Consider the following 27,976-nt stretch of genomic DNA (forward strand, 5'->3'; position numbering starts at 1 on the left):
CTCCCTGCCGCCATGCAGATATTTGCAACCTTCCACCCGGTCTCTCCTCTCTCTCGCCTTTACACTAGAGGGGGAAAGTCCCAACCGCCGCCCGCTTTCCTCGTAGGGGAGTCGCTGGCATCCTGGACGGGGCGGGATGGCGAGGGATGGGGAACCCCGGCTGGGTAGGTGGGTGGGCAGCCCTAAGGTGGTTGGCACCCATGGGGGCCAGGCTGCATAAGAAGGCGGTGCAAGGCCGTGGGCGATTGGGAGGGGCATTTTGGGGAAGCTGCGGGGGGCGGGACACCCGACGGGGCGGTCCCGGGACGGGGATATGAGCGCCTGGCCGGCCCCGCCCGAACCCGTCTCGGCTGCTTCTTCTTTCCCTTCTCAGTCCGAGGCACCGACGGGATCCTGCCAGGTAAGAAGAAGGGCGTCGGGGAATCGGGCCCAGGAGATTTTGGGGGCGCTGGGGAGGAAAGTTGGCCGAACTTCCACACACACACTCCGAGAATGGTGCCACTTTGGGGGGGGTGGTCCTTTCTCCAGCCCCCCACCCAGCTGTCGGTGTTGAGAGACGGCTCCAAAAAGGGGAACCGTCTGACCTTTTTTTCCCCTTTTCTTTTCTTTTTGAGGGGGGGGGTCTCTGGCCCAGGAGGGTGCCGCCTCCAAACCCCCGCCGTCTGCGATGACCTCCTGGCAGCGGAGATTTGAGGGGTCCTCCTCCTCCTGCCCCCGGTTTGGGCATCTGCGCCCTCGAGGGGCGTGGAGGAGTTTCCTAAGTAAAGAGACCCCCGCCAAGAGCGCATCTTGCGCAGAGCTGACTTCTCAAAAGCTTCCAAAAGCCGAAGCCGTCCGGGATCAGCCCAGCCCAAACCCAAAAGGGGCCTTAGGCAAGAAACAGACTTTGACGTCTCTCCCCCCCCCCCGCCCCCCAGCCGCTGTCAACGTCTGAATATGTGGGTTTGTGTCAAACTGAATCCGTAGCCTATTTCACAGCATGGAGCTCTGCCACCCTGCCAGGGTGATTCATCCCCGTCCGATATTAAGTCCACACGCACGGATCCGGCAAGTTACATAAGAAGAGGCTGCTGGATCAGGCCAACAGCCCATCTATGCTCTAATCAACTGAGCTATCCATGAATTAGACAAAAGAGCAGGGGACAAAAATGTTGGTTCTGCTCCGCCTGCGCATTTGGAGACAGCCATGCTTCTGAATCGCAGTTGCAGGAGGGGAGGGCGCTCTTGGGGAGGTGCTTTGGATTGGACCTGAGCCCCTGGTACTGCGGCCACCAGTGGGTCGAACTCTGTGTCTCGTGCAGAGGCGGGGCAGGGCTGGGGGTTGGGCACAGCGAGGAGAATGGAAACGCAGAACGCAGAATTGTAAAGTAATGGTCGTTTTGTGCTGAAATCTAGGCAGAATGGGGTTGGTGCGTGGGAGGAAAAGAGTACAGATTTCGGAGTGGTGCAGAAACATTAAACTGTGACTCCGGATTCGGCTTTTTGCACGTGTTGGCAAGCAGCCAAGCAGCGAAAAGGCTTCTGCAGTCGCACAGAATAGTTTAATCCTGCATGCAACAGCTTCTTCTCTCTCTTTCAGAAGTTGCTGTTTAGGTAAGGTAAAAGGTCAAGGACCCCTGGACGGTTAAGTCCAGTCAAAGGCAACTCTGGGGTTGCGGCACTCATCTCGCTTTCAGGCCGAGGGAGCCAGTGTTTGTCCGCAGACAGCTTTCCGGGTCATGTGGCCAGCAGGTCTAAACCGCTTCTGGCGCAACTGAACGCTGTGACAGAAACCTAGTTGCTGTTTAGCTTCAGTGAGGTCACATCTGCACCGATCTTTTCCCACAGAGCTATAGGTAGCAAACATTTGCTTTTTCTGCGTCCAATAGAAATCCATAGCTGGGTGCGGTGACTGCTGTAATTGACAATCGCAGTTCATATCCTGTGTTTCTGTCCAAGATCCAAAGCGGTTTACAATCCGGATTCCTGTTTAGTAACACTTGCAGAGAGTCTTCCATCTGCGTGGGCGGAGGCTGTGATGCTTCTGCAGGCCAGTTGTGGAAGACTGGATGCTAATCATGGTGGCCCACTGGCCTGATCCAGAAGGCTCCGCTTAGGGCGCAACTATCATAGAAACAACAGCAGCAAAGGGAGGAACTGCTTTTGGCCATTTCAAATCCACGCTGGGCGACGCATTCTATTATCATTATTATTACTGTATTTATTATTTATACCCCGCCCATCTGGCTGGGTTTCCCCCACCACTCTGGGCGGCTTCCAACAAAATATTAAAATACAGAAATCCATCAGACATTAAAAGCTTCCCTGAACAGGGCTGCCTTGAGATGCCTTCTAAAGGTCTGGTAGTTGTTGTTCTCTTTGACCTCTAGTGGGAGGGCATTCCACAGGGTGGGTGCCACTACCGAGAAGGCCCTCTGCCTGGTTCACTGCAACTTGGCTTCTCGCAGGGAGGGAACCGACAGAAGGCCCTTGGCGCTGGACCTCAGTGTCCGGGCTGAACGATGGGGGTGGAGACGCTCCTTCAGGTATACAGGACCGAGGCCGTTTAGGGCTTTAAAGGTCAGCACCAACACTTTGAATTGTGCTCGGAAACGTACTGGGAGCCAATGTAGATCTTTCAAGACTGGTGTTATGTGGTCTCGGCGGCCGCTCCCAGTCACCAGTCTAGCTGCCGCATTCTGGATTAATTGCAGTTTCCGGGTCACCTTCAAAGGTAGCCCCACATAGAGCGCATTGCAGTAGTCCAAGCGAGAGATAACTAGAGCATGCACCACTCTGGTGAGACAGTCCGCGGGCAGGTAGGGTCTCAGCCTGCGTACCAGATGGAGCTGATAGACAGCCGCCCTGGACACAGAATTAACCTGTGGCTCCATTCCACAGCCCAGCCTACCTCGTAGGGTTGTTGTAACGATAAGGTGGTGCTCACTACATCCAAGCATTGATGCTCACCACATCCAAGTATGCTGCCCTCAGCAAAATGGGAAGAAATGGTGCAATGTGTTTTTATTTTGCCCTAAAATAAAACAAAACAAAGGTTGGTAATAATGATATAGTAGTGTTCGTGCCTGATCCCAGCTTGTGAGTGCATTTTATTTTGCAGATAAATACAGTGCTTTGGGGGGGGCTAGGGGTACGCGTACCCCTAAACATTTTCTGAATCTTAAGTTTGGCCTCTTTGAGGAGCAGTATTTCAATATGAGTAGGAAAATGAGAGCACCCCTAAACATTTTCTTTAGGGGAAAAAAACACTGGATAAATGTATTTTATTGCATTTTATTTTGCAGAATGCTTAGACAGGTAAATGCGAAGGTATCTAAGTAGCATATCAAAGCAGAGGGTTAAAAAAAAAAGTTAACGGAAACTTTGTGCGATTTGATTCAGGAGAGGCTTCCTGGTTTACAGCTGCTCTGCCCCTCTGCCCCACTCCCTGTGACTCCCAGCTTTTTGTGTGGTGGCTTTTTCATTTGTCACAGTGTCAACATCCCTCCTTTTGAAATCACAGCCGTGTGAGAACAGAAGGCCCCTTTTCTGTTTTCCCTTGCTTGGAAATGGGCGAGGCTCTATAATCCCCTTGGCATTATTTCTGCATTGTAGGTCTGAGCCCCTCCCAGCGCCGATGCCCAGCCCAGCCTTGAGCCCTTGACCGCCCAGGATGCACCCAGCTGGGGAGGAGCCATACCTCAGGGCAGGGTGGCTGCTTTGGGTGCAGAAGGTCCCAGGTTCAGTCCCCAATGGCCTCTCCAGTTCTTTCTTTCTTCTTTGGCGATCACTCTTAGCTGAGTAATAAAAATTTGTTGTTTAGTCGTGTCAGCTCTTCGTGACCCCATGGACCATAGCACGCCAGGCACTCCTGTCTTCCACTGCCTCCTGTCTTCCACTGTAATAATAATAATAATAATAATAATAATAATAATAATAATAATAATAATTTATTTATACCTTGCCCATCTGGCTGGGTTTCCCCAGCCACTCTGGGCGGCTTCCAACAGAAAAATAAAATAATCGATTAAACATTAAAAGCCTCCCTAAACAGGGCTGTCTTCAGGTGTCCTCTAAAAATCTGGTAGTTAGTTTTCTTTTTGACATCTGGTGGGAGGGCGTTCCACAGGGCGGGTGCCACTACCGAGAAGGCCCTCTGCCTGGTTCCCTGTAACTTGGCTTCTCGCAGCGAGGGAACCGCCAGAAGGCCGTTGGCACTGGACCTCAGTGTCCAGGCAGAGCGATGGAGGTGGAGATGCTCCTTCAGGTATACTGGACCGAGGCCGATTAGGGCTTTAAAGGTCAACACCAACACTTTGAATTGTGCTCAGAAACGTACTGGGAGCCAATGCAGGTCTTTCAAGACCGGTGTTATGTGGTCTCGGCGGCTGCTCCCAGTCACCAGTCTAGCTGCCGCATTCTGGATTAATTGCGGTTTCCGGGTCACCTTCAAAGGTAGCCCCACACAGAGCGCATTGCAGTAGTCCAAGCGAGAGATTACTAGAGCATGCACCACTCTGGCGAGACAGTCTGCAGCCAGGTAGGGTCTCAGCCTGCATACCAGATGGATTGACTTCCATAAAAAATGAGTCAGTAAGTGACTATGGAGGCCAATTATGGATCCACAAGTCCTTCCACAGTGGGGACATTGGTTTCCGGGCAGGAGTGGATCATGGTGTGGATTTGCCAAGCGTGCCTTCCTCTTAGCACATTTCTCCCTTGCGTCCTGAGTTCAAGTTTCTTCAAAGCCCATGACACCTTTGGTAAAGGCTCTTTCTCCAACTGGAGCGCTCGCAGACAAGTGTTTCCCAATTGTTGGTGTTTATACTACATTTTTCTAGGTTTGCCTTGAAAGTGTTTAAACCTTTTTTGTTGTCCACCAGCGTTACACTTTTCATTTTTAAATTTGGAATCGAGTAGTTGCTTTGGAAGACGATATTCAGGCATCTGCACAACATGACCAGTCCAACGAAGTTGATGTTGAAGAATCATCGCTTCGACACTGGTGATCTTTGCTTCTTCCAGTACATGGTAGTGGGTGACACCCGAGACCCTTGAGAGCTGCTGTCAGTCAGAGTAGGCAACACTGGGAGAGATGGGCCAATGAACGTGACTCAGTAGAATATGGCTTCATCCATTCAGCTCTGGTCTGAACTGACACTCTCCTAACGCACCAACTGCTTCGCCGGGTTAGAACAGAGATCCGTCTTGACACATCTTGTTCACAAACACCTTTGCAAAGGGAGGGCATTTGCCTGCTGTTCCTACCGATCAGTAGCATAAAGCTCTTGTTGTTTTTTAATTAAATTTCTATACTGTACTGCCTTTCATTTGAGGATTACAGGACGGTTTACAATATAAAAGCAGAAAAATACATAACATAGTAACAAACAAAAACAATTATACACACACACACACATGCACATTAATAGGCCTGTGGGGAAAGGAATGTTTTTGCCTGGCTCCTAAAGATATGTAACAAAGGTGCCAAGTAAGCCGCCCTGGGGAGAGCATTCCACTAATGGGGAGCCACTGCAGAAAAGGCCCCGCTCTCATGTTGCAATCCTCTGGACCTCTCATGGAGGAGGGGACACAAAGAAGGGCCTCAGATGATGATATCAGGGTCCGGGGTCAGTTCATATGAGGAGATGTAGTTCTTGAGGTTTTGCGGTCCTGAGCCATTTATAGGTTGGGCCAGATTCTGAGTAGTATGAGCCTATGTCCCAGTGAAGCAACCTGGCCACTCTAATCTGTACCAGCTGAAGTGTCTGAACCATCTTCAGAGGCAGCCCCACGTATAATGTGTTGCAGTATTCTATCCTAGAGGTTACCAGGGCATAGACAAAAGAAGTTAGTCTGTCCTTGTCCAGATAGGGGCACAGCTGGGCCACCAGCCAAAGTTGATGGCTGGCATTCGGCGCTACCGAGGCAGCTTGAGCATCAAGCGAAATGGAGGCTCCGCTTTATTTTTTTTAATTCTAGCATTGCTCTCCCAGTTTTCTAGCATGGGGCAGATTTTCAAAACGGTGAATGACGTAAGTCGTAAGGAAAGCATTAAGAACAGGCAGCAATGAAAGCGAGATAGTAATGCAAAAACAAAACCATGCAACCCTTTTGATCTCGGCTGCCTGCAATTGTGTTGAAGGCAAGAGAGTTAATTGCCTGTTTGGTGCTTCCGAGGCCCAAACAGAATGGGATTCTGTTGTCTAAATAGTTGCTGTTCCAAGAGGGCTGCTATTATCAAGAGTCTCGGAGCCTCCTGATTTGTGTTTTGTAAAGGCATTCTTTGCTTCCAGGAGAGTAGCCTGGGCTTGCCTTCACCAGCCTGGACTTGGTTCTTGAAAGGGCATTGTAATGGCAGGGAGGGATGAGGAGGACGGAAGAAGGAGCATATGCAGAAAGATGCAGTGTTCTTTCCATTGTTGACATTGCATGCAGTCCTACAATAAGGCGCTTTAAGGCATCCCTGATAGGGATAGGCCCAACACCTGTCTGCAAATAATTCTATTGTATTCCTGGGCAGAATTGCTCAGCTCTACAAGTCCATGATTCTATGAACTTGTACTTTAAATAGGCTTGTATTAAGTTTTCTTGATCACCTCTGGTGAGTCACAGTTGGCTCCAGGTGACCAAGTGGGACAGTTTGTTGATATTATTATTATTATTATTATTATTATTATTACAGGCCATCAATATGCTAGAGAATGTTCTGTTATGAGAATTATAAGGTCTAAATGTTCATAAATGTACCAGGCAAACACATACCGGTACATACAGTCATACCTCGGTTTAAGTACGCTTCGGTTTGAGTACTTTCAGTTTAAGTACTCCTCGGACCCGTCTGGAACGGATTAAGCCACTTTCCATTACTTTCAATGGGAAAGTTCGCTTCGGGTTAAGTACGCTTCAGTTTAAGCACAGACTTCCGGAACCAATTGTGTACTTAAACCGAGGTACCACTGTATATATATATAAACCACATGTCTGAAACAGTAGTACAGGAAGACAGTCCTAAAGCCATTTTGACTCTTTCGGTGACCTCAAATATTCCTCTGCAGTTTGGATGGAAATGGAAGAAGACCCATTGTCTGTGTGCTCACAAATCCTGCTTTAAGGGCGCAATTGGTATGAATAGGGTGAGCCTGTGACCAGTGGCGGAGCTTCATGCTCCGGCACCGGGGGTGGGGGGTGGGTTGGCATGTGTCCTGGGGGTGTGGTGCGCCGCCTGTGGGGGGCATGGCGCCCAGCATGGGCAGGGGGCAACCGCGATGGCACCCCACCGGGATCGTTCTGCCGGGGGCAATGTGCTCTCCCCCCCCCGGCACTCCTCTTCCTCTGCCAGTGCCTGTGACCTGGATTCAAGAATTAAGTATTTATTATCACAAAAGAATAGCCAGGCTCTCCACGTAAACCCATCAACAGGTTTCCTGCCAGACAGGATTTTGCGGTAGTCCGCCCCTTCTGCTGTAAACCCCCCTTTTCTGTGATGTATGTATGATGCATTGGAGGGTGGTCTTGAGCTTGTTGTTGTTTAGTCGTTTAGTCGTGTCCGACTCTTCGTGACCCCATGGACCATAGCACGCCAGGCACTCCTGTCTTGCACTGCCTCCCGCAGTTTGGTCAAACTCATGTTCGTAGCTTCGAGAACACTGTCCAACCATCTCATCCTCTGTCGTCCCCTTCTCCTAGTGCCCCCAATCTTTCCCAGCATCAGGGTCTTTTCCAGGGAGTCTTCTCTTCTCATGAGGTGGCCAAAGTATTGGAGCCTCAGCTTCAGGATCTTTCCTTCCAGTGAGCACTCAGGGCTGATTTCCTTAAGAATGGATAGGTTTGATCTTCTAGCAGTCCATGGGACTCTCAAGAGTCTCCTCCAGCACCATAATTCAAAAGCATCAATTCTTCGGCGATCAGCCTTCTTTATGGTCCAGCTCTCACTTCCATACATCACTACTGGGAAAACCATAGCTTTAACTATACGGACCTTTGTCGGCAAGGTGATGTCTCTGCTTTTTAAGATCTTGAGCTACAGGATGGCAATTTCAAAAGTCTATATAAGGGCTTGCACACCTTTCTTCTGGGTTCCTCCTCCCTCCTGCGTGTGGTGAGTGAGGACCCTGTTGCAACAGTTTAATAAAGGTCAGGCTTATTAGCTGCTTTGCTTCTCAATATTCTCTGGTTGGCTTCTGTTATTTTCTCCTGCCGATAGGGAACCTACATAAGGACTCTATAAGGGCTCTTTGATACCCCATAAGGGAAAAGGAGCAGTTTTTTCCCCTTATAACAGTTCACACAGGTATGAGTAGACATGCGGCAAGTACCTTTCTCTCTGAGCTAATCTTGCAAATATAAGTACACTACGTTGTAAACTTGGAGGAAGAATAAGAGAATAGCGCCTTTGAGACTGCTCAGAGTGCCTTAGCTTCAGCACTGAGTAAACACGGTTAAATTCCTTGTGGTTAGGGCCAGGATGATACATACTAGATTTTCTGTAAGCGTATTTTGAGAAACGGTTTGCATGGTTGGTGCTAAACTAGCATTTGTTGCTAAACTTTGCAACAAAGCCCCAGAAGAAAACAAAAGTAAAGTCACCCAGTCCCGCTGGGCTGGTTTAGAGCTGGCTATTGAACAACTTCTACCTCTCCTAATTTTATTGCCTAATTGGGTTGGAATGTTTGGTATGAAGGCTCTCTCTTTCGCTATAGCAGTTGAAACAGAATGGTTGCTCAGCCTTGCAGTCTTCAGGTGCGATTCCTTTTCTCAGTGACGCTTGCCTAAAACTCTGATCGTCTTAAATTCCGTTCCCCCGAAACCTAGGTTCTGCCGCTGGAATAAATTGCGCAGGAGTTTCTTCCTCGGTTGATGCCTGGTTTTTAGGCAGATCTGAATCTTGAAGTCTGTTTTGTATTGCAGATGAAGGTCTTGATAAACATACTCTTTGCGTACCAAGAGGTAACTGGCATGTTTCCTTCCAAGGTGCCTGTAAGTGTCAGGTACTGTAGAGGTGACTCACTAGAGATAAGCAGGGATTTGGGTTCTGCCTCTTGAAGGCACCATCCTGATCCTATCCCGTCCTGGATGAAAGAAACTATACGGAGAGGCGGACTTGGGCCTGTCTGCCTGATGGGAAAATCAGAATGATTTAAGAGCTGCAGTAATTAAGTAATATATATATATGCAAATAGGACAGAGAATAGGGATGTCAGGTCAGGGGCACCCCAGATCATAAGATTTTAGGGCTCAAATCTGAGACCTAAGGTAATGTCATTGGGGAGGGGGCAGACACTGAGGATGTCACAGAGGTGATGACATGGGGCGCCCCCTGGGAATGCCACTAAGCACGACACATCAAGCATTAACCTGAAAGACCTACATTGGATCCCAGTACGTTTCCCAGCACAATTCAAAGTGTTGGTGCTGACCTTCAAGCCCTAAGCGGCCTCAGCCCAGTATACCTGAAGGAGCGTCTCCACTCCCATCGTTCAACCCAGACACTGAGGTCCAGCTCCAAGGGCCTTCTGGCGGTTCCCTCCCTGTGAAAAATGAGGTTACAGGGAACCAGGCAGAGGGCCTTCTCAGTGGTGGCGCCCGCCCATCAGATGTCAAAGATATAAACAACTACCTGACTTTTAGAAGACATCCGAAGTCACCCCTGTTTAGGGACGTTTTTAGTGATTGATGTTTTATCATGTTTTTAATATTCTGTTGGAAGCTGCCCAAAGTGGCTGGGGAAACCCAGCCAGATGGGTGGGGTATAAACAAACAAACAAACGGGAGCGCCAGAGTCCAAGGGGCGCACCGACCCCTCTGGCGCTCCTGCCTGCCTGCCGCCGCCGACACTACCACCCCCAAGGTGAAGCAAAGAAGAAAGGAGAAAGGAGAAAGAAGAAAGGAAAGGAAAGAGGGGAAGATAGGGGAAAGAGGGGAAGATAGGGAGAAGAGGGCCCCCGCCACCCCCAACCCAGGTGAGAGGGCAGGAACCTCCCCCCCCCCCACGGCCATCACATCGTCGCCACCACCACTCTAACGCCCCCCCAGGATAAAGAGAAGAGGAAAACAAGTAAAAACCAGCCAAAACCAGAAGATCTCTTCTGCCCCCCCAATTAATATCCCCCCAGAAAAGACTGTCCCCCCACCCACTCCCTTATCTTGCCCTCTCCCCTTACCCTCCCCCCCTCCGCCTCCCCCCCTTTTCTCCCCCTCCTCCCTCTGTGAAAATATAGATAAGTGTGTGAAGGCGAGATTATAGATCTCAAATCAATAACAACAACTTCACAATAAGGCTACCACCCCCAACCACAACTGCTCTCATTGCTCCTACCCTCCAATACACAAAACTACCCCCCCATACATCCACCCCCTTCCTTTTCCCTTCCATCTTTGCTTTTCTCTCCTCCTTTTCTCTCTCTCTCCTTGCCTCCTCTCTCCCTCTCACCCTTTTACTATTCCCTTCTGTCTTTCTTCTTCCTTCCCTTCCCCCCCTTTTTCTTCCCCTCTTCCCCACTAGAACAAAAACAACCACCCATCAGTCTCTCCTTAATCCCACCCACCACCCCACACCCGGACCTACAACCCCACCCTTGTCCATTAACCCCCCTTCCCTCTTCCTTACCTCCTCCCCCTCCCTCCCCACAAATTAAAGCCCCCTTCTTCAACCTACCTACCACACCAACCCCGAGAGAGGAGCCTCGCTCCCTCTATTCCCCCTCAGAACACCCCCCCATCACAGCCACAGACCATCGGCGCCACAACTGACGGAAATCCCCCCCCCGCACAAACCACCCGCCTATCGGTCCACACATCGACCTAGTTACTTGCCCCCCTAACCGACAACGCAACCGAGACGAACGCGGAAACCTTAAAGAAGAACTTAATCTACTACCAGGAAGTAACACATATGGCTGCCTAAACCGAACGCTCTGCCAAGCCACCAAACTTTCAACAACGCCTGAGCAACTCAACAACACCCAAAAGCCACCAACATCACAACCCCTGATCACAACACACCAAGCCAAGAAAACCTCAGGCCTCATACCAAAACCAGCAAAGAGACCGAGGCAACATCAACCAAGGCAATGGCAAATCACGCCGAAGCCACACCACCCCACCAAGAAAATGAACGCCCAGCAACGCTAAACGAAATGAGGGAAGAAATGACGGAAATGGAAAAGAGATTAAAAGCAGCACTGCAAGCCGCTGTAGAAGCCGCAGTGACCCCCCTGAAGACACTAATCAGTGAGCTGACCTCCAAAGTGAAAGACCTAGAAAATAAGAATCAAATACAAGAGAGAACAATAGAGCAGTACCGGGAAGAGAATACACTCATGGAAGAAAAACTGAACAAACTAGAAACAGAAAACGAAGAACTGAGAATCAAGCAAGCGGACCTTGAAGATCGAAGCAGACGCTGCAACATCCGCTTCCACAACTTCCCCGAAAACGCAGAGGAAAGAAGTCCAGCAGATCTAATCGTAAGCTGGCTAAAAAACACAATCCCAGGTCTGACACTCGAGATAGGCGACCTGGAAAGGGCCCACAGATCCCTAAAAGCTAAGGCAAAAGCTGACGCCCGTCCCAGAGACATCATCGTGTGCTTCGCACGATACAGGAAAAAAGAGGAGATATGGAACTATCTCAGGAACTTAACCAACCTCCAGTACAAAGGAAATAACATAATGGTTTTCCAAGACTTATCCCAGGACACCCTAAATCGGAGGAGGAGCTTACGCCCATATACCCAGCGCATCCTGCAAGCAGGGTACAAATACCGATGGGGCTTTCCCTTCCGCCTCATTGTAACAATCAACTCAACACAACACATGGCAACCAACATACCAGAAGCCAAGCAACTACTGGAAGACCTTGGAATTGACCTCCCGCCGGAAGAACAACAAGGAGACTCACTAAGTACCAGCCAGGGCCACAGCAATGCAACACCAGCAAACAATTGGACGAAAGTGGAAAGGAAAGGAAGACAGAAAAAGCGACCCAACAAGACATATCGAGACAACCAACGACGGACACGTACAGAATCACCTCACCGAGGAGTCAGCACAAGAAACCAAACCAAGATCACCCAAATCTACACTTCGCAGAGGAATGACAACGGCAACAGCAACAGCAGCAGCAACAACTAAACGAAGCAACCGGAAAACACCCCATATCGCAGGACTGGTGACTATCCGCCATCCCTTTTCTTAAATTACAAAAATAGCTAACAACAATACCCTCCCCAACTCCACATCCCCACAGAAACCCCTACCCCAGCACCAGCCCAGACAACCACAACCCCAACCACACCCCCATCAACCAACAACCCACACCTTCACTACCCCCCCCCCCAGTCACAATAGGGTAAAACAAACCTCACAATCCCCAAACCACAATCCACAATCAGGCAAAAATTTGATAACTAACATACAGAACGGTGGCACCAGAGCGTACCAAGACACACACTCACAAACCCCAACGATGTTACCTTTCGCACGGGCAACATCGCTCCCGAACCCCATACTAGACATTGGCGTCACAAAGACGCCCTATACCGTCTCGCTGGACACCCCCTATCGCAAGCGACAAGGGGGTCGTCTTGTCCTAGTACAGGGACCTCCACACCAGCCGAGACCCAGGACCAACCGGCTAATCGCCAAAAGGTCCGAAACGCCCTCCCAAAACACCTATATGACTACATATAGGAAACTCTCTACAACCTACCCTCCACTCTTTAACCCAATTCTAACTCCAACCTCACTTACCCCTTACCCAACACACCCTAGGTCAGCGCAACTCCAGTGGTACACCAAACAAAAAGAGAGAGACAAGACAGCCCGGGCGGGTTGGCAAGGAATTGCCCCACACAATAGTGAAGCAAGATGGCTAACTTAAAAGCAATTACACTGAATGTGAGGGGGTTGGGAAACCCCATCAAAAGAAAACGCATCACCACATACATAAACTCCATGAAGCCACACATCACCTTTCTACAAGAAATACACAACCCACCCAAGGGGAACAAGCTCCTGATAGACCCCCGCTACAATCAACAGTGGGTGGCAAATGGCTCAGGAAAAGCCCGAGGGGTAGCAGTGATACTCAATAGAGACCTGAACTTCAAAGCCACAAAAGTCCTAAAGGACAAAAGAGGCAGATTCATCTTCGTTAACGGGGAACTAGACGGAAAAATTAAACTGACACTCGGCTCTATCTATGCCCCAAATTTGAAACAACTAGACTTCCTCCAAAAGACACTAAACAAATTCCTTTCCTTCACTGAAGGGGAGGCAATCCTAGGAGGCGACCTTAACCTAAATATGAAAGGCATATCCCTGAAAGACACCCACCCTACAAATCCAAGGGCAACCTCCCTCAAAAAACCCCCCCCCAACGAATAGGGACTCCCACAAGCTACTGAAAATATTAAAAAACAGGGGTCTATATGACATATGGGGCGAACAAAACCCAGGAGACAACACCCATACATTCCAATCCGGACGCCATGGCACAATGTCCAGACTGGACAGCATTCTACTCACACAGGGCCTGATCCCTTTGGTGGAATCAACAAACATAGGCAACATCAAAATCACAGATCATGCCCCAGTAGAAGCCACTGTTAAAATAGGAGAGGGAACACAAACCACCCCTTCAGTCCCATCCTAACCACAAACAAACAAATCAGAGAGAGGCTCACAAAAACTCTCCAAAATTACTTCAAGGAAAATGACATTGACAACACACCAACCCCCCTCTTATGGGACGCAATGAAAGCGGTCTCCAGAGGAGTGTGCATGAAAGAAAAAGCACTCCTCAAAAAACAAACCTCTTCAAACATTAATAAGTTAGAACAAGACATCACGACTCTCTCATCACGCTACAAACAAACAGGATCTAAAAAGCTCCTTCACCTTATAGAACAAAAAAGAAGAGAAATAGACTCCCTAGACATCAATAAAACAATGATCAACATTCTATACTCTAAACAACGCTTCTACGAATACGGGGGTAAAAACTCCAGACTATTAGCGAATAGATGCAGGAAAAAAGCACTCAAAACAAGAATACACTGCATCACCAAAAAAGACGGCGACATAACATACTCCCCCAAAGAAATAATTTCAGAATTCGCAGAATTCTACTCCAAACTATACACCTCTCATAGCCCATCAGAGAAGGAAATCAGTAAATTCCTAGCAGGACTGACCATGCCTTCCTTAACCGATGAGGAACAGGAATTCATGGACAGCCCCATCACCCCAGAAGAAATAGACAAAGTCCTCAAAAACTTGAAACCGCACAAAGCCCCAGGCCCAGACGGCTTCACAACAGAATTCTATAAGAAATTCAAAGAACCCCTGATGCCCTACATGACACGTCTATTTAACGACATCATGAAAGGGGAACCCATCCCCCAAACCTGGACCCAATCCAAAATAATTTCAATCCCGAAACCCTTGAAGGACAGCCTCCAAACAGAATCATACCGCCCAATCTCACTAATAAACCAAGACTACAAGATATTCACATCAATCTTGGCCAATCGCCTAAAAATCTTCCTATCCAAACTAATAGGCCCAGACCAGACCGGCTTTGTCCCCGGTCGCAATATTACAGACCCCATCAGGAAACTACTAAACCTAATCGAGCACAGCAAGACAACCAAATGCCCACTAACAATTATGTCCCTAGACATCCTCAAAGCGTTCGACTGCTTAGAATGGAAGTACCTACTAGCGGTACTAAACAACATGAATTTTGGCCCCAACTTCCTACAAACTCTTAAACAAATATATTCCCAAGCCTCAGCAAAATGCAGAATCAACAATATGGACTCAAATACCATAGCAATCCAAAGAGGCACAAAACAGGGATGCCCACTGTCTCCTTTCCTTTTTATCCTGGCTCTAGAACCCCTAGCAATCCGAATCCGAGCAGCCACAGACATCAGGGGAGTGGAAATAAAAGGCAAAACCTACAAAGTAGGGCTTTTCGCTGATGATCTAATGGTCACAACACCAGACCCCTTAAACACAGCAACTTCCTTAATCAGGGAACTCAACACATTCACAACGGTGTCGGGCCTACGAGTAAACTTTACAAAATCAGAAGCCATGTGCTTCAACACCCCCCCACACATTCAAAGAAAACTCACTAACATCACCAAGATAAAACTCTGCCACACCAAGTTTAGATATCTAGGGGTACAAATAACCAAAAACCTCAACAAGTTATACCTCCAAAATTACAAGCCCCTGTGGCAGCAGATAAACAAAGACCTAAAGAGATGGAGCAAAATGAACTTCACCCTCTCAGACAAAATAGCCATGATCAAAATGAACACCCTCCCGAAACTAACCTACCTATTCCAAACCCTCCCAATCTGGATTCCCCCAGCCCAACTTCACAAATGGCAGCAAAAACTACACTCATTTATCTTCTCACACAAAAAACCAAGAATGAGCACCAAATTCCTGCACCTCCCCACCTCTGAAGGAGGTTGGGGAATCCCCAACATACAAGCATATTACAGTGCCAACCAAATACGCCATATAATACCATATATACTAGAAGATGAGACTAAACAATGGATACACCTTGAGAGGGAGACAATCGAAAATATCAGCACTACAGCATACCCATTCCTCCCAAACAAGCTAAGAAAAATCCCCACAACGCTTAACAGGTACACACAAACCATGCTCAAAACATGGAAATCAGAAATAGACAAACTATCCCCAACCACGTCCCCACTAATTCCCCTGGCCTACCACCCACTACTCCACCACGCAGCACAAAACCTCCAAATAAAAACTTGGCAAACCAAAGGCCTATACCGCTTATCAGACTTCTATAAAAACAACGAACCCCTGACAACACAAGAAATACAGGACAAACTAGAAGACATTGAAATACCCTGGCTAGCACAAAACCAAATACAGGTTCTCCTAAACAACCCAGCAATAAAACCAGCAGCAACTAGACCCCCAACGGCCTTTGAAAATCTCCTCCTACTGACAAAGGGACACAACAAAGGACTGGTATCCGCAATATACAAAATACTACTCAAAAGTCCCACGAATCCCCTAGACGCAATCAAAAAACAATGGGAGGATGACATAGGATATGAAATAAACCCCACCCAATGGACCAGAATGTGGTCTAAACCCCCTTTAAATCCATATCAACGAAAAGAAGAGAACTCTCCCTGAAACTTACCTACAGATGGTACTTAACTCCAAGAAAACTAGCACTAATACGCCCAGGAACCTCACCAAAATGCTGGAGAGGATGCACCTCCACAGGCACATACCTCCACATGTGGTGGGATTGCCCCAAAATCCAATCATTCTGGACAACAACCATACGAGAAATCTGTAAGATAACTAAGCAAGTGCTAGAAATCACCCCGGAACTGGTCTTATTAAACATCTTCCAAGACAACAACGCCCATGCAGAATACAAAGAACTCATAACCCACCTACTGTCAGCAACCAGAACCATCATAACCAGAAACTGGAAAGACCTGTCAGGAGTAAACATGGATCAATGGTATCAAGTAGTATGGGAAACAGCCCTACTAGAAAAACTAACCAGTAAGCTGAAACTGACACGGGGACAAACGGAAGAAGACACCTTCACCCCAATATGGTTCCCCTTCATCACCTACACAGCCCAACGAGACAATGACAAAAACCCTCCACCAGCATACAAATCAATATGGCTATCCTAAACAAAACACCCACCCACCCCACTCACACAAGAAACCAAAGACCATCACAGCCAAACACAAACGAACAAGCGCATCCTAAGCCAACCCCCGACCTCTCTCACTAACAAAGGAGCACAAACGAACAACAGAAAACCTGCAGGACCAACGCTGACACTGAACCCCTACACATACCAAGGAAAATAGAAACATCGGCACCCCCACCCCACCCACCTACCTCTCCCCCCCCTTTTTTCTTCCTAATGTCTTAATAGTCAAGTTCAATGTGTAAAAACGATGCATGGGAAAGATTATAAGACATTGTACTACCTTTGTAAACCAAGAAAATCCTTAATAAAAATTATTTAAAAAAACAAACAAACAAACAAACAAACAAATAATTTACCGCAATCACTATGACCATTTGCAGAGAAGGAGTCACCGAGCTATGGTTTTCAGAGGTCCCATTGAAAAGGAGTTGACTATTAAACTGCTTTAGGAATAGGGGTCTCCTGAAAATGCTCAGCACCCCTCAACAAATGACAGCTGACAGAATTATTTGGCGTTAACCACGTCTGTTTAAAGTGGCAGTGGTTCTTGGGGGTTCAGCTTTCCCAGCCCTACGAAGATGCCATTGGGGATTGAACCTGGAACCTTTTGCCTGTGCGGAGAGGATCTCCCATAGCAGAAGAAGCTGAGCTTGTGCAGAGACCTTGCCAACTCCTAATAGGACAGAAACTGGGTAGTGCAACATCTTGGAGTGTTGGAATCGGATCCAGTGGGGAGGAGGAGGAGGAGGAGGAGGAGGAGGAGGAGGAGGAGGAGGAGGAGAAGAAGAAGAAGAAGAAGAAGAAGAAGAAGAAGAAGAAGAAGAAGAAGAAGAGGAGGAGGAGGAGGAGGAGGAGGAGGAGGAGGAGGAGGAGGAGGAGGAGGAGGAGGAGGAGGAGGAGTTTGGATTTGATATCCCGCTTTATCACTACCCTAAGGAGTCTCAAAGCGGCTAACATTCTCCTTTTCCTTCCTCCCCCACCACAAACACTCTGTGAGGTGAGTGGGGCTGAGAGACTTCAGAGAAGTGTGACTAGCCCAAGGTCACCCAGCAGCTGCATGTGGAGGAGCGGAGACACAAACCCAGTTCCCCAGTTTACGAGTCCACCGCTCTTAACCACTACACCACACTGGCTCCCGTAGCCTGGATTCAGATCCTCCTTCATCTTGCTGGGTGACCTTGAACTGACTCTTATTCTCACAACGACCCTGCGAGCTGTGCCAGACAAGCCCTAGGTACATGCCTCTGCTGAGGCCCATGATAACAATAATTTATTACCTATACCCCACCCATCTGACTAGCTTGCCCCAGCCATTCTGAGCAGCTTCCAACAGAATACACAGCGATACATGGCATTTGCTATCCTAGCGACTCCACTTACAGCTTGTATGGCAGATGGAACTCGTAAGAACATGAGAAGCGCCTGCCGGATTGGGCCAATGGCCCATCCAGTCCAGCATCCTGTTCTCACAGTGACCACCCAGATGCTTGTGGGAAAGTAGCAAGCAGGATCTGAACACAGGAGCCCTCTTCCCTCCTGTGGTTTCCTGTTCTGATATTCAGAAGTATTGCTGCCTCCAGCCATGAAGGCAGAGCAGAGCCATCGTGGCGAGTAGATATGAGAGTCATCTTCAAATATCTCAAGGGCTGTAATATGGAGGAGGGCAACAAGCTTGTTTTCTCCTGCTCCGGAGGGTAGGACTCAAACCGATGGCTTCAAGTTGCAAGAAAGAGATTCCGGCTAAACATCAAGAAGAACTTTCTGACAGGAAGAGCTGTTTGACAGTGGAATGGTCTCCCTCAGGAGGTGGTGGACTCTCCTTCCTTGGAGGTTTCTAAGCAGAGGTTGGGTGGCCATCTGTCATGGATGCTGTAGCTGAGATTCCTGCATGGCAGGGGGTTGGACTAGATGACCCTCGGGGTCCCTTCTAACTCTACAATTCTATGATTCTATGGTGAGAAGATAAATGTGAAGGAGCTTTGGATGGTTAAGTCCAGTCAAAGGCGACTATGGGGTTGCGGCGCTCATCTCACTTTCAGGCTGAGGGAGCTGGTGTTTGTTCATGCGGCCAGCAGGACTAAACCACTTCTGGCGCAACAGGACACTGTAATGGAAACCAGAGCACACGGAAACACCATTTACCTTTCCGCCACAGTGGTACCTATTTATCTACTTGCACTGGCGTGCTTTCGAACTGCTAGGTTGGCAGGAGCTGGAACAGAGCAACGGGAGCTCACCCCGTCACAGGGATTCCATGATAGCCCTCCCCTCCATGAATCTATCCTTATCGTTAATGGCAGGGAAGGATAAATTGTAGAGTGAGCATACTTGAATCAAATCAATCATGGGTGGGGTGAAGGGATGAGTCACAGTTTTGCCGCATGAGCTGTTGTCACAAACCTCGAAGGACAGTTGTGAGGAAGGCTTCATTCAGCAGGGCAGCGCTCGTCATGCCAATGCGCTGTTGTTTATGGTGGGGCACTAAGTAAACTGCGTGGGGTAGATACACTTTCTTAACATGAATGGGGAGCATTTTATTTGAGTCATGAGTGTGTCGAGGCCTGAGTGAGTCATATTTGCACAGAGCTTTCGCCTGAAGCCACGGACAACGGCTGTGTGTTTTCCCAGAGTGAATGCTGTGGCAATTTCCCTGAATATCTCTTTGAAAGGGCGTGTTTGTGCGTGTTTTGTAGGCTTTCTATGAAGTATGTGGGTCTCTTCCCCCCCCCCTCCTTTGGCCAGCTTTCAGGGGAGTGTACCCTGTCCGGAAGACAGCTCTGTTTGTGTTAAGAAGTGAGGGCAAAACCTGAAATATGTTCCTGGGCGGTCTTCGCTGCTTGTTCCAAGATGAGTCAACATCATGTGTATACTCAGAACACAGAAGGAAATGAATTGGTAGCAGATCTGGATGGCTCAATGCTAGGAAGGGGGGGAGAAATTCCATTCGGTTTGCATTTAAAGGCAAACCTACCCAATTCTCACTTTACGAAACAACACAAGCGCTGAAAAACTAGAGATCTGAAAAACACCCGTCCTTTGAAACTGGTACCATTCTGGATTTTGCAATGCCCTTCTGCAGCCAAGCAATGTGAAGGTGCTGCAGTAAAAGTCTTTATGAAGATGCACACATTAGTGAAAAGAAGAGGCGAACATGCTCTACATTAGGCAAAATGGCAAGTAAACATTTAAAGACGTTTGCACTCCAATGCCAGTGAATTTACATGAGGGCTTGAAAGCAACGTCGGGATTCTGACCTGTTTCATTGCCCGAAAATAAATAAATCCCAGCCTTCATCAAGCTGGTTCTTCTCCAGATTGGCAAAAGCTGCTCTATCCATTGTACCACAAAGCCTCCCTTGGCTCTGCCAAGATCTGCATTTGGCCACTGGAATCTATGGCTGCTGCCTTGCATTCACCTGTTCTCTTTTTCTGTTTTGTTTCAGGAAGATGTCTGACGGCTTTTCAGTAAGTACCTGCTCTCCTGATGCAGTAGTGCCTTTGATGCCAATTTTAAAAAGGATTACTGTGTTGTTGCTGTGAGCTGAGACGTGATCTTGGCCTGAGAAAGCAGGGCGCTTTCTGTATCATCAAGAAAGCACCAGCCACGGTTTCAGCGGAGACATTTAATTGCACGTTTAGTCAAAACCCAGTGAAAACTATATACCCGTTTTTTCCGTCTATAAGACGTCCCCTATTTTGAAGGCAACAACCAATCGCCAGTCCACCCTCAGCACTATCCGTGTATAAGATGCCCATTGATTTTTGACATTACAGTGGTACCTCTAGTTACGGACACTCAATCCGTTCCAGGGTGTCATTTGCACCCCCAAAAGTCTGCAACTAGAGCGCTGCTTCTGCGCATGCACACGGCGTGATAGAGTGCTTCTGCGCACCCAGGAGGTGCGCAGAGCGCTTCTGCACATGCGTGAGACGTGCAGAGCGCTTCTGCACATGCACACGTAGCAAAACCCGGAAGTATACACTTCTGGGTTTACTGTGTTCGTATCCTGAAAAAACACAACGTAACAAGAGGTACGACTGTATTTTTTGGGGGGGGGGAAACCCTAGTCTTCTACACGGAAAAATATGGTAGTTTCATTAATCCAACAAAACTGATGTACTTGATTGAGTGATACCAGGTTTCTGAAATCTGTTGACCATTTAGCAAGAGGCTAAGATACCACATTCGGTACCTTTGCTGTTCAGTCAATTCTTAATGCAATGGATTAACAGTTTCCCAGTGTCTGGTTTAAAGTCACTAAGGGCAGGAGTCTTAAAAATCACCCCCTTCTTCACACAGCAAAGCATGGAACATGCTCCCTGCGGAGGCAGTGGTGGCCACCAATCTTTTTGGCTTTAAAAGAGGATTGGACGAATTCATGAAGGAGGAGAGATCCTTAGAACTGTAGAGTTTGAAGGGACCCTGAGGGTCATCCAGTCCAACCCCCTGCAATGCAGGAATCTTTTGTCCAAGATGGGTCTCGAGCCCACGACCCTGAGATTAACAGTCTCCTGCTCTACCGACTGAGCTACCCCAAGCTCCCGAGGCAGCAGTGCTTCTGAATACCAGTTGGTTGCTGGAAACCATAAGAGGGGAGAGGTTCTCCTGTGCTTTGAATCCTGCTTACTGGTGAACCAGCCTCGCAAGACTCCAAGCTGTAAAACAGGCCACAAATTCAGTTTTACAAAGCAATGTATTCAAAAGTTGGCAGAGACTGGGGGAAAGGGGAGACATGGAAAGCTACCATTTGGGTTTGGGCTGGGCTGCGCGTCCCCCAGGTAATCCCACCACGCCCCAGTGGGTGGCGCCACCTGCTTTGGGACACACTGGTGCACACTAAACAACATTGTACAGTATAACACAAGAAATATGCCAATGCTCAGAAATTGCTGAAACGAAACTGCAGCTGTTGCTTTGTTCTCTCTCTCTCTCTCTCTCTCTCTCTCTCTCTCTCTCTCTCTCTCTCTCTCTCTCTCTTTCTCTCTCTCTCTCTCTTGAAATAATGTTTATTTGATTTTACAAGTATAAAGATATAAGAGTAACAATCCAACTATACACATCCACAATTAAAGATCCCTCCGAATCTGTGGACTTCCACCTTCCCCTCCATGGGTCCTATTGCTAACCTTATCTACTGCACATTTTTCAGTAATCCATATTGTATATTACTCCACTGTTTCCATATTACTTGCTACATTACAAGTGTTATTGCAATCCTGCTAATGTTTTTATCTGCTTACACTCGTCTCAAAGGTAAATTAAAAAAAATTCCCCTTCTGTATTAAAGTTTTGATTTCTTGGTTCCTGAGCTTTACGGTCAGTTTTGCCATTTCGGCATAGTCTAGCAGTTTAATTTGCCATTCTTCTCTGGTAGGGACTTTATCTTCTTTCCATCTCTGGGCTAGTAGCATCCGTGCGGCTGTCGTCACGTACATAAAAAAGTCTTTTTTGCTCCCTTGGAATATCTGCACCTATATTTCCTAATAAAAAAAGCCTCTGGGTTTTATTTTTACAAAAGTTAATTTGAACATTTTTTTCATCTCATCATATATCATTTCCCAGAATGATTTTATTACCTTACAAGACCACCATATATGATAGAAAGTGCCTTCTTTTTCTTTACATTTCCAGCAAATATTTGGGCCTCTTATACATTTTTGCTAACGGTTGCTTTGTTCTCTACACAGTTGTCTGATGCCTTGTCCGGAGGGGCCAACAACCCCAATGCCAACCCAAATGCCCAGCCAAACCCTTGGGGAAATCAGCCCGGCACTTTCCCGGGTTATCCTGGAGCGTTCCCCGGCCCATATCCTGGAGCACCCGGCGCATACCCGGGGGCCCCTGGCGCGTATCCTGGGGCCCCCGGTGCATACCCAGGGGCCCCACAAGCAGGTGGCGCATACCCAGGGGCCCCACAAGCGGGTGGCGCATACCCTGGAGGCCCACCCCAGCCAGGCGGATTTCCCAGCGCACCCGGAATCGTTCCACCAGGTGCCTCTGGCATGTATCCTGGCCCCGGACAGCCCCCAAGTGGTGGGGCAGCACAGCCGACCGCACCGCAGATTGGACCCGGATTCCCACCTTCTGTTCCGTCCGGAGGACCTTCCGGCCCATTGGTGAGAAACTTGTTTGTGTGTGCCTCTAAGGCTAAGAAATCTCTCTCTCTCTCTCTGATCTGTCTTATTTCAGAAAATGTATACACTGCTTGACGGTAAGCAATAACATCAAAAGTGGCTTGCAAGATTTAGGACAGGCATCCCCAAACTTCGGCTCTCCAGATGTTTTGGACTACAATTCCCATCACCCCAGACCATTGGTCCTGTTAGCTAGGGATCACGGGAGTTGTAGGCCAAAACATCTGGAGGGTCGCAGTTTGGGGATGCCTGATTTAGGATTTTGTGTGGGGTTTTTTTTAAAAGAAAACGAATACCCTTTGTTCACAGAACAAAAAGTTAATCCTGGGTGAAGCTGTGATTAGGATCAGTTTGCAACATTCCCCATAGATAGGTTTTTCTGCTTGACAACAGTTGCCCACTCAAAACTCCATTCCACAAGGGTACATGAGTTACGCAGCTTAAAGCAAAGATCTGAGGGCTGACGCAATTAAATTAAACTAGCCAGAGTCATTTCATTATTAATTTGTACCCCACTTTTATATACTGATTTGTATACTGCTTATATGCCCAAATGTCTTCTATTCTTTGGTCCCATAGAACAGAGGGACATCTGACCAAAATTGCTGTGAAAATAATATTTTTTTATTAGTTGCACCAAGGTTTCCCCCACCCCCAGCTATCTTATTAGTTGTGGCTTTAAACGGCTATTCTATTTTACCTATATTTTGGTGATTTGTTTATATTTTATATATTGTGAGCTGCTTGGGGGTTGGGGGGTACCGCCCTACACCAGTGGTTCTGAAGCTTTTTTTTCCCTTTGGGCTACACTTTCAGAAGAAATATTTGCTCACACCACACCAAATTTCCTCTTGATATGAAATATGAAATACCACTTCTGGCACAACAGGACACTGTAATGGAAACCAGAGCACACAGAAACACCATTTACCTTTCCGCCGCAGTGGTACCTATCTATCTACTTGCACTGGCGTGCTTTTGAACTACTAGGTTGGCAGGAGCTGGGACCGAGCAACGGGAGCTCACCCCGTCGCAGGGATTCGAACCACCGACCTTCTGATCAGCAAGCCCTAGGCTCAGTGGTTTAACCACAGCGCCACCTGGGTCCCTAATCTCACTTACATTACGTCTAATTTGAGACAAGCAAATTTCCACCTCCCCAACTCCACAAAGAAGCCTTTCTCTCTTCTGAACTTGGAAAATCCCTGTTCACAACAATATGATGTGCAGAACTATAGTCAATGGGTTGCCGACACTCTTGCTCTCATTTTGGAAAGATAACTATCCACTATTCTCCAAATATGGGATGCAGGTGGCGCTGTGGGTTAAACCACAGAGCCTAGGGCTTGCCAGTCAGAAGGTCGGCGGTTCGAATCCCTGTGACGGGGTGAGCTCCCGTTGCTCAGTCCCTGCTCCTGCCAACCTAGCAGTTTGAAAGCATGTCAAAGTGCAAGTAGATAAATAGGTACTGCTCTGGCGGGAAGGTAAACGGTGTTTCCGTGCACTGCTCTGGTTCGCCAGAAGCGGCTTAGTCCTGCTGGCCACATGATCCGGAAGCTGCACGCCAGCTCCCTCGGCCAGTAAAACTAGATGAGCACCACAACCCCCCCCCAGAGTCATCCGCGACTGGACCTAATGGTCAGGGGTCCCTTTACCTTTTTATTCTGCAAATAAAATAAAAAAGTATTTTGATACTATACACTGAAATGTTCAAATGTTCCTGTGATTGTCCTTGAATCTTCCTGCCATTTGCCATCCTTTCCTGCCACACCCTTTGAGACCCACTGCACCAACACTCTGAACATTATACCATCTTTTGCAGAAAGTTCCCTGTGACATCCCACTGCCGGCCGGACTCCAGCCTCGCACTTTATTGACCATTGTCGGGACGGTGAATCAAAGGGCAAGCTGGTAAAGATGGAAAAGGGACTGGGGTTGGGTGTGGAGGTGTTTCAGAGTTTCCTGTAGGAGGGGACTGAATGTTTGAGGCCCAATTACGGCTTTGGTGTCTCCCTCTTCCCTGTCCCTTCTCCCCAGGCTCACAATTCAGAATGAGGAACCCAGAGATAGGGGTGGAGATGTGCTATTTTGAGTCAGCCAGGGGGAAGCGCATGAATGAGCCGGCTAACCATGGTCTAGACCGGGCTGCTATCCCACATATCCTCCAGGCAAATCGTCATCTCTGAGCGGCTTTTCACAAAGCATATGCAGTCGTTAGGATCAGTGGTTCCCAACATAGTAAAATTCAGAACAGCAACAGTTAATGGTGCATTTACCGGTATTCAAAATCCTGTTAAAAGATTATTTAAGTCAACAAAATTGACGAACTTGATCCCTGTGATACCAACTTTTCAGTCATTTATACCTCTAGTGCCCCCTGCCACTCCTTCTCTTTGCTCACCCCCCATGTAATCCGACCCCCCAGGGGGGCAGTACCACCCGCTTTGTTAGATGCTACCCTGTCTTTATTGAGCTCTCGTCCTAGAATCATAGAGTTGGAAGAGACCACAAGGGCCATCCAGTCTAACCCCCTTGCTTAGGGTGTGTATAATTTTCCCCATCCTTCATCTCACACTTTTAAATGCATTTCCTCATCACATTCCTTACTGCAAAACTGTCAGCTAAGAGTTTGACTGTCAGAGTTCCTGGATGGCTTTTAAAATAATAATAATAATAATAATAATAATAATAATAATAATAATAATAAGCTAACAAAAAGCTACAAATTGCACACCTATTAGCCAAATTTGCTCTGGCAGCTAAGAAGTTCTGTTCCAGCCCTGTTAATGCTTTCCAATTTTAAAATTTTATGCTGTACATTTTTTATGCTGAAAATGTTTCTAGGGTAGGTTGTGCAATTTCAGTGGAAAGGCTTGCTCTTGCCCTCTGCTGTACGTTGTAAAGACCTTTGGCTGTATGCAATAGATTCTTATTTAAGGGGATTTGTTGGACTCTGCGAGAACACTGTGACAAGGAGTTCTAAAAGCTCTCAGCATTTTACCCATGTCAACAGCACATAACTTCAGTTCTTTAGACAGCTTAGGGCGGTTGTGACTAAACTCAACAAGAAATTGAAAGAAATATTTGATCCCAGTGATCTTAATTCCTAACGGCTCCCGCTGCGTGATTAACGATCAAACGTCGAGACATTCCTCGGGAGAGGTTACAGCTCGTGTCTCCCTGTTTGTTAGCATTAAAGTGGACTTGAAGAAGGGCAATGACATCGCTCTCCACTTCAACCCCCGCTTCAACGAAGAGGGCAGGAAAGTTATTGTGTGCAACACCATGCTTCAGAACACCTGGGGGAAGGAAGACCGGACAGCCCCCAGGTTCCCCTTCGAGGCTGGCAAACCTTTCAAGGTAAGGGAAATGGGGTTCTCTCTCTCTTAACTGAAGCAGAAGCGAGATGAATGAGTTAAATGTTTATAAAATAAAAAATATATACTTCCAGTAGCACCTTAGAGACCAACTAAGTTTGTTCTTGGTATGAGTTTTCGTGTGCATGCACACTTCTTCAGATACACTGAAGCAGAAGTCACCAGACCCTGATATATAGTGAGAGGGTGCGGAGGGGTATTACTCAGAAGGGTGGTGGGAATGGGGGATTGGCCGATAGGTGTGGTAAACCTGTGGACGACTGTCAATTACTGCAATTGGTCTTACAGGCAAAAGGGGTGAGATGGCTAAAAATAGCTTTATCGTGTATAATGAGATAAGAATCCAATGTCTCTATTCAGACCAGGTCTCTACACGGTTTTAAGTTTGGTAGTAAGTTGCAATTCAGCAACTTCTTTTTCCAGTCTATTTCTGAAATTCTTTTGTAATAAGACAGCTACTTTTGAGATCTTGTATAGAATGTCCTGAGAGATTGAAGTGTTCTCCTACTGGTTTCTCTGTCTTTTGATTCCTGATGTCAGATTTATGTCCATTTATCCTTTGGCATAGGGTTAAATGTCTATGCTGTATAATGAAAGCGCTGGCTGAAATTGATGTTTTAATGATGTTGTTGTTGTTTAGTCGTTTAGTCGTGTCTGACTCTTCGTGACCCCATGGACCATAGCACGCCATTTAATGATGGGCGGCTTATTTTACCATGAAAATTGATTAATTGCTGCATTTCCACAATGAGCTGTGCCTAAAGGAGTGAACAACTTCCACGGCCACAGGAGTTGCAGGTCCCCACAGGTTCCCCACACCTGATCTAAATCCACAAAAATTACATCTGCTTCCGTACCACTGTTTCATTACACCATACGCCTGCCACCGTATTTCTGCATCGCCTCTAGTAAGCATCCATCATTCAGACAGCAACATACGCATTTCAGCAGCAGTCTTGCTTAGTGGTTATAGCAGTAAGAACAGAAGATGACCACAACCTGGATTTATATATATATATATATATATATATATATATATATATATATATATATATATATATATATGGCATTTACAGACTGCTTTATCAGCATTTCTAAGAGGGGTACATAAAACAAAACATACAAAGAACAGAACCATTAAAAACCACCATAAAACTAAATACCAGCATGTTACGCCTGCTGGAAGAAAGTCTTTGCTGTGTGCAGCAAGGTTGCCTACCTAATCCCAAATGGGAGTTTCACAGACTTAAGACCTGCAGCAGTGGTTTACTGACTTGACTCAAGGGTAGAACCACTGAAATGAATGCAAGTGAATATAGCCCTAAGCCTTGATGCTGGAGTGCTAGGAAGCCAAGCTCTGTTCAAATAATTTGAAACTTAGTTAATCTCTCACAGCCTCTGCCAACCTGCTTTCCTGGTTTTGAACACCTCTCCTTTTTCAGATTCATATTCTGTGCGAAGCCGATCACCTGAAGATCGCCGTCAACGATGCTCATTTGATGCAGTACAACCACCGCATCAAGGAGCTAAACCAGATCAACAAGCTGTGCATCGATGGTGACATCACCCTCACCAGTGTCACACCAACAACCATCTAAGCCAAGACGGCAGCACCCCAATACGCCAACGCTGCGTTCATTAAAACAGCAGCTTTCGTTTTTCTAAAAAGATGTCTGGCTGGCTTCGCTTTGTAGGGCAAAGTTTAATAAAAAATATATATATGCAGGCTGAGTGTCC

The 27,976-nt window shown here is 47.4% G+C and overlaps 1 protein-coding gene across 1 annotated transcript; it reads left to right on the forward strand.

The window, feature by feature from the left end:
- Window positions 1-253: 253 nt before the first annotated feature.
- Window positions 254-27,965, forward strand: LGALS3 (galectin 3). The gene is made up of 6 exons (XM_035102440.2): window positions 254-400; window positions 20,171-20,192; window positions 22,416-22,844; window positions 24,685-24,773; window positions 26,054-26,222; window positions 27,682-27,965. The coding sequence occupies exons 2-6, from the start codon at window positions 20,175-20,177 to the stop codon at window positions 27,835-27,837; spliced, it is 861 nt and encodes a 286-aa protein (XP_034958331.2). The 5' UTR covers window positions 254-400; window positions 20,171-20,174; the 3' UTR covers window positions 27,838-27,965.
- Window positions 27,966-27,976: the final 11 nt, after the last annotated feature.

Source organism: Zootoca vivipara, chromosome 1, assembly GCF_963506605.1.
Source record: "Zootoca vivipara chromosome 1, rZooViv1.1, whole genome shotgun sequence".
NCBI lineage: Eukaryota > Metazoa > Chordata > Lepidosauria > Squamata > Lacertidae > Zootoca > Zootoca vivipara.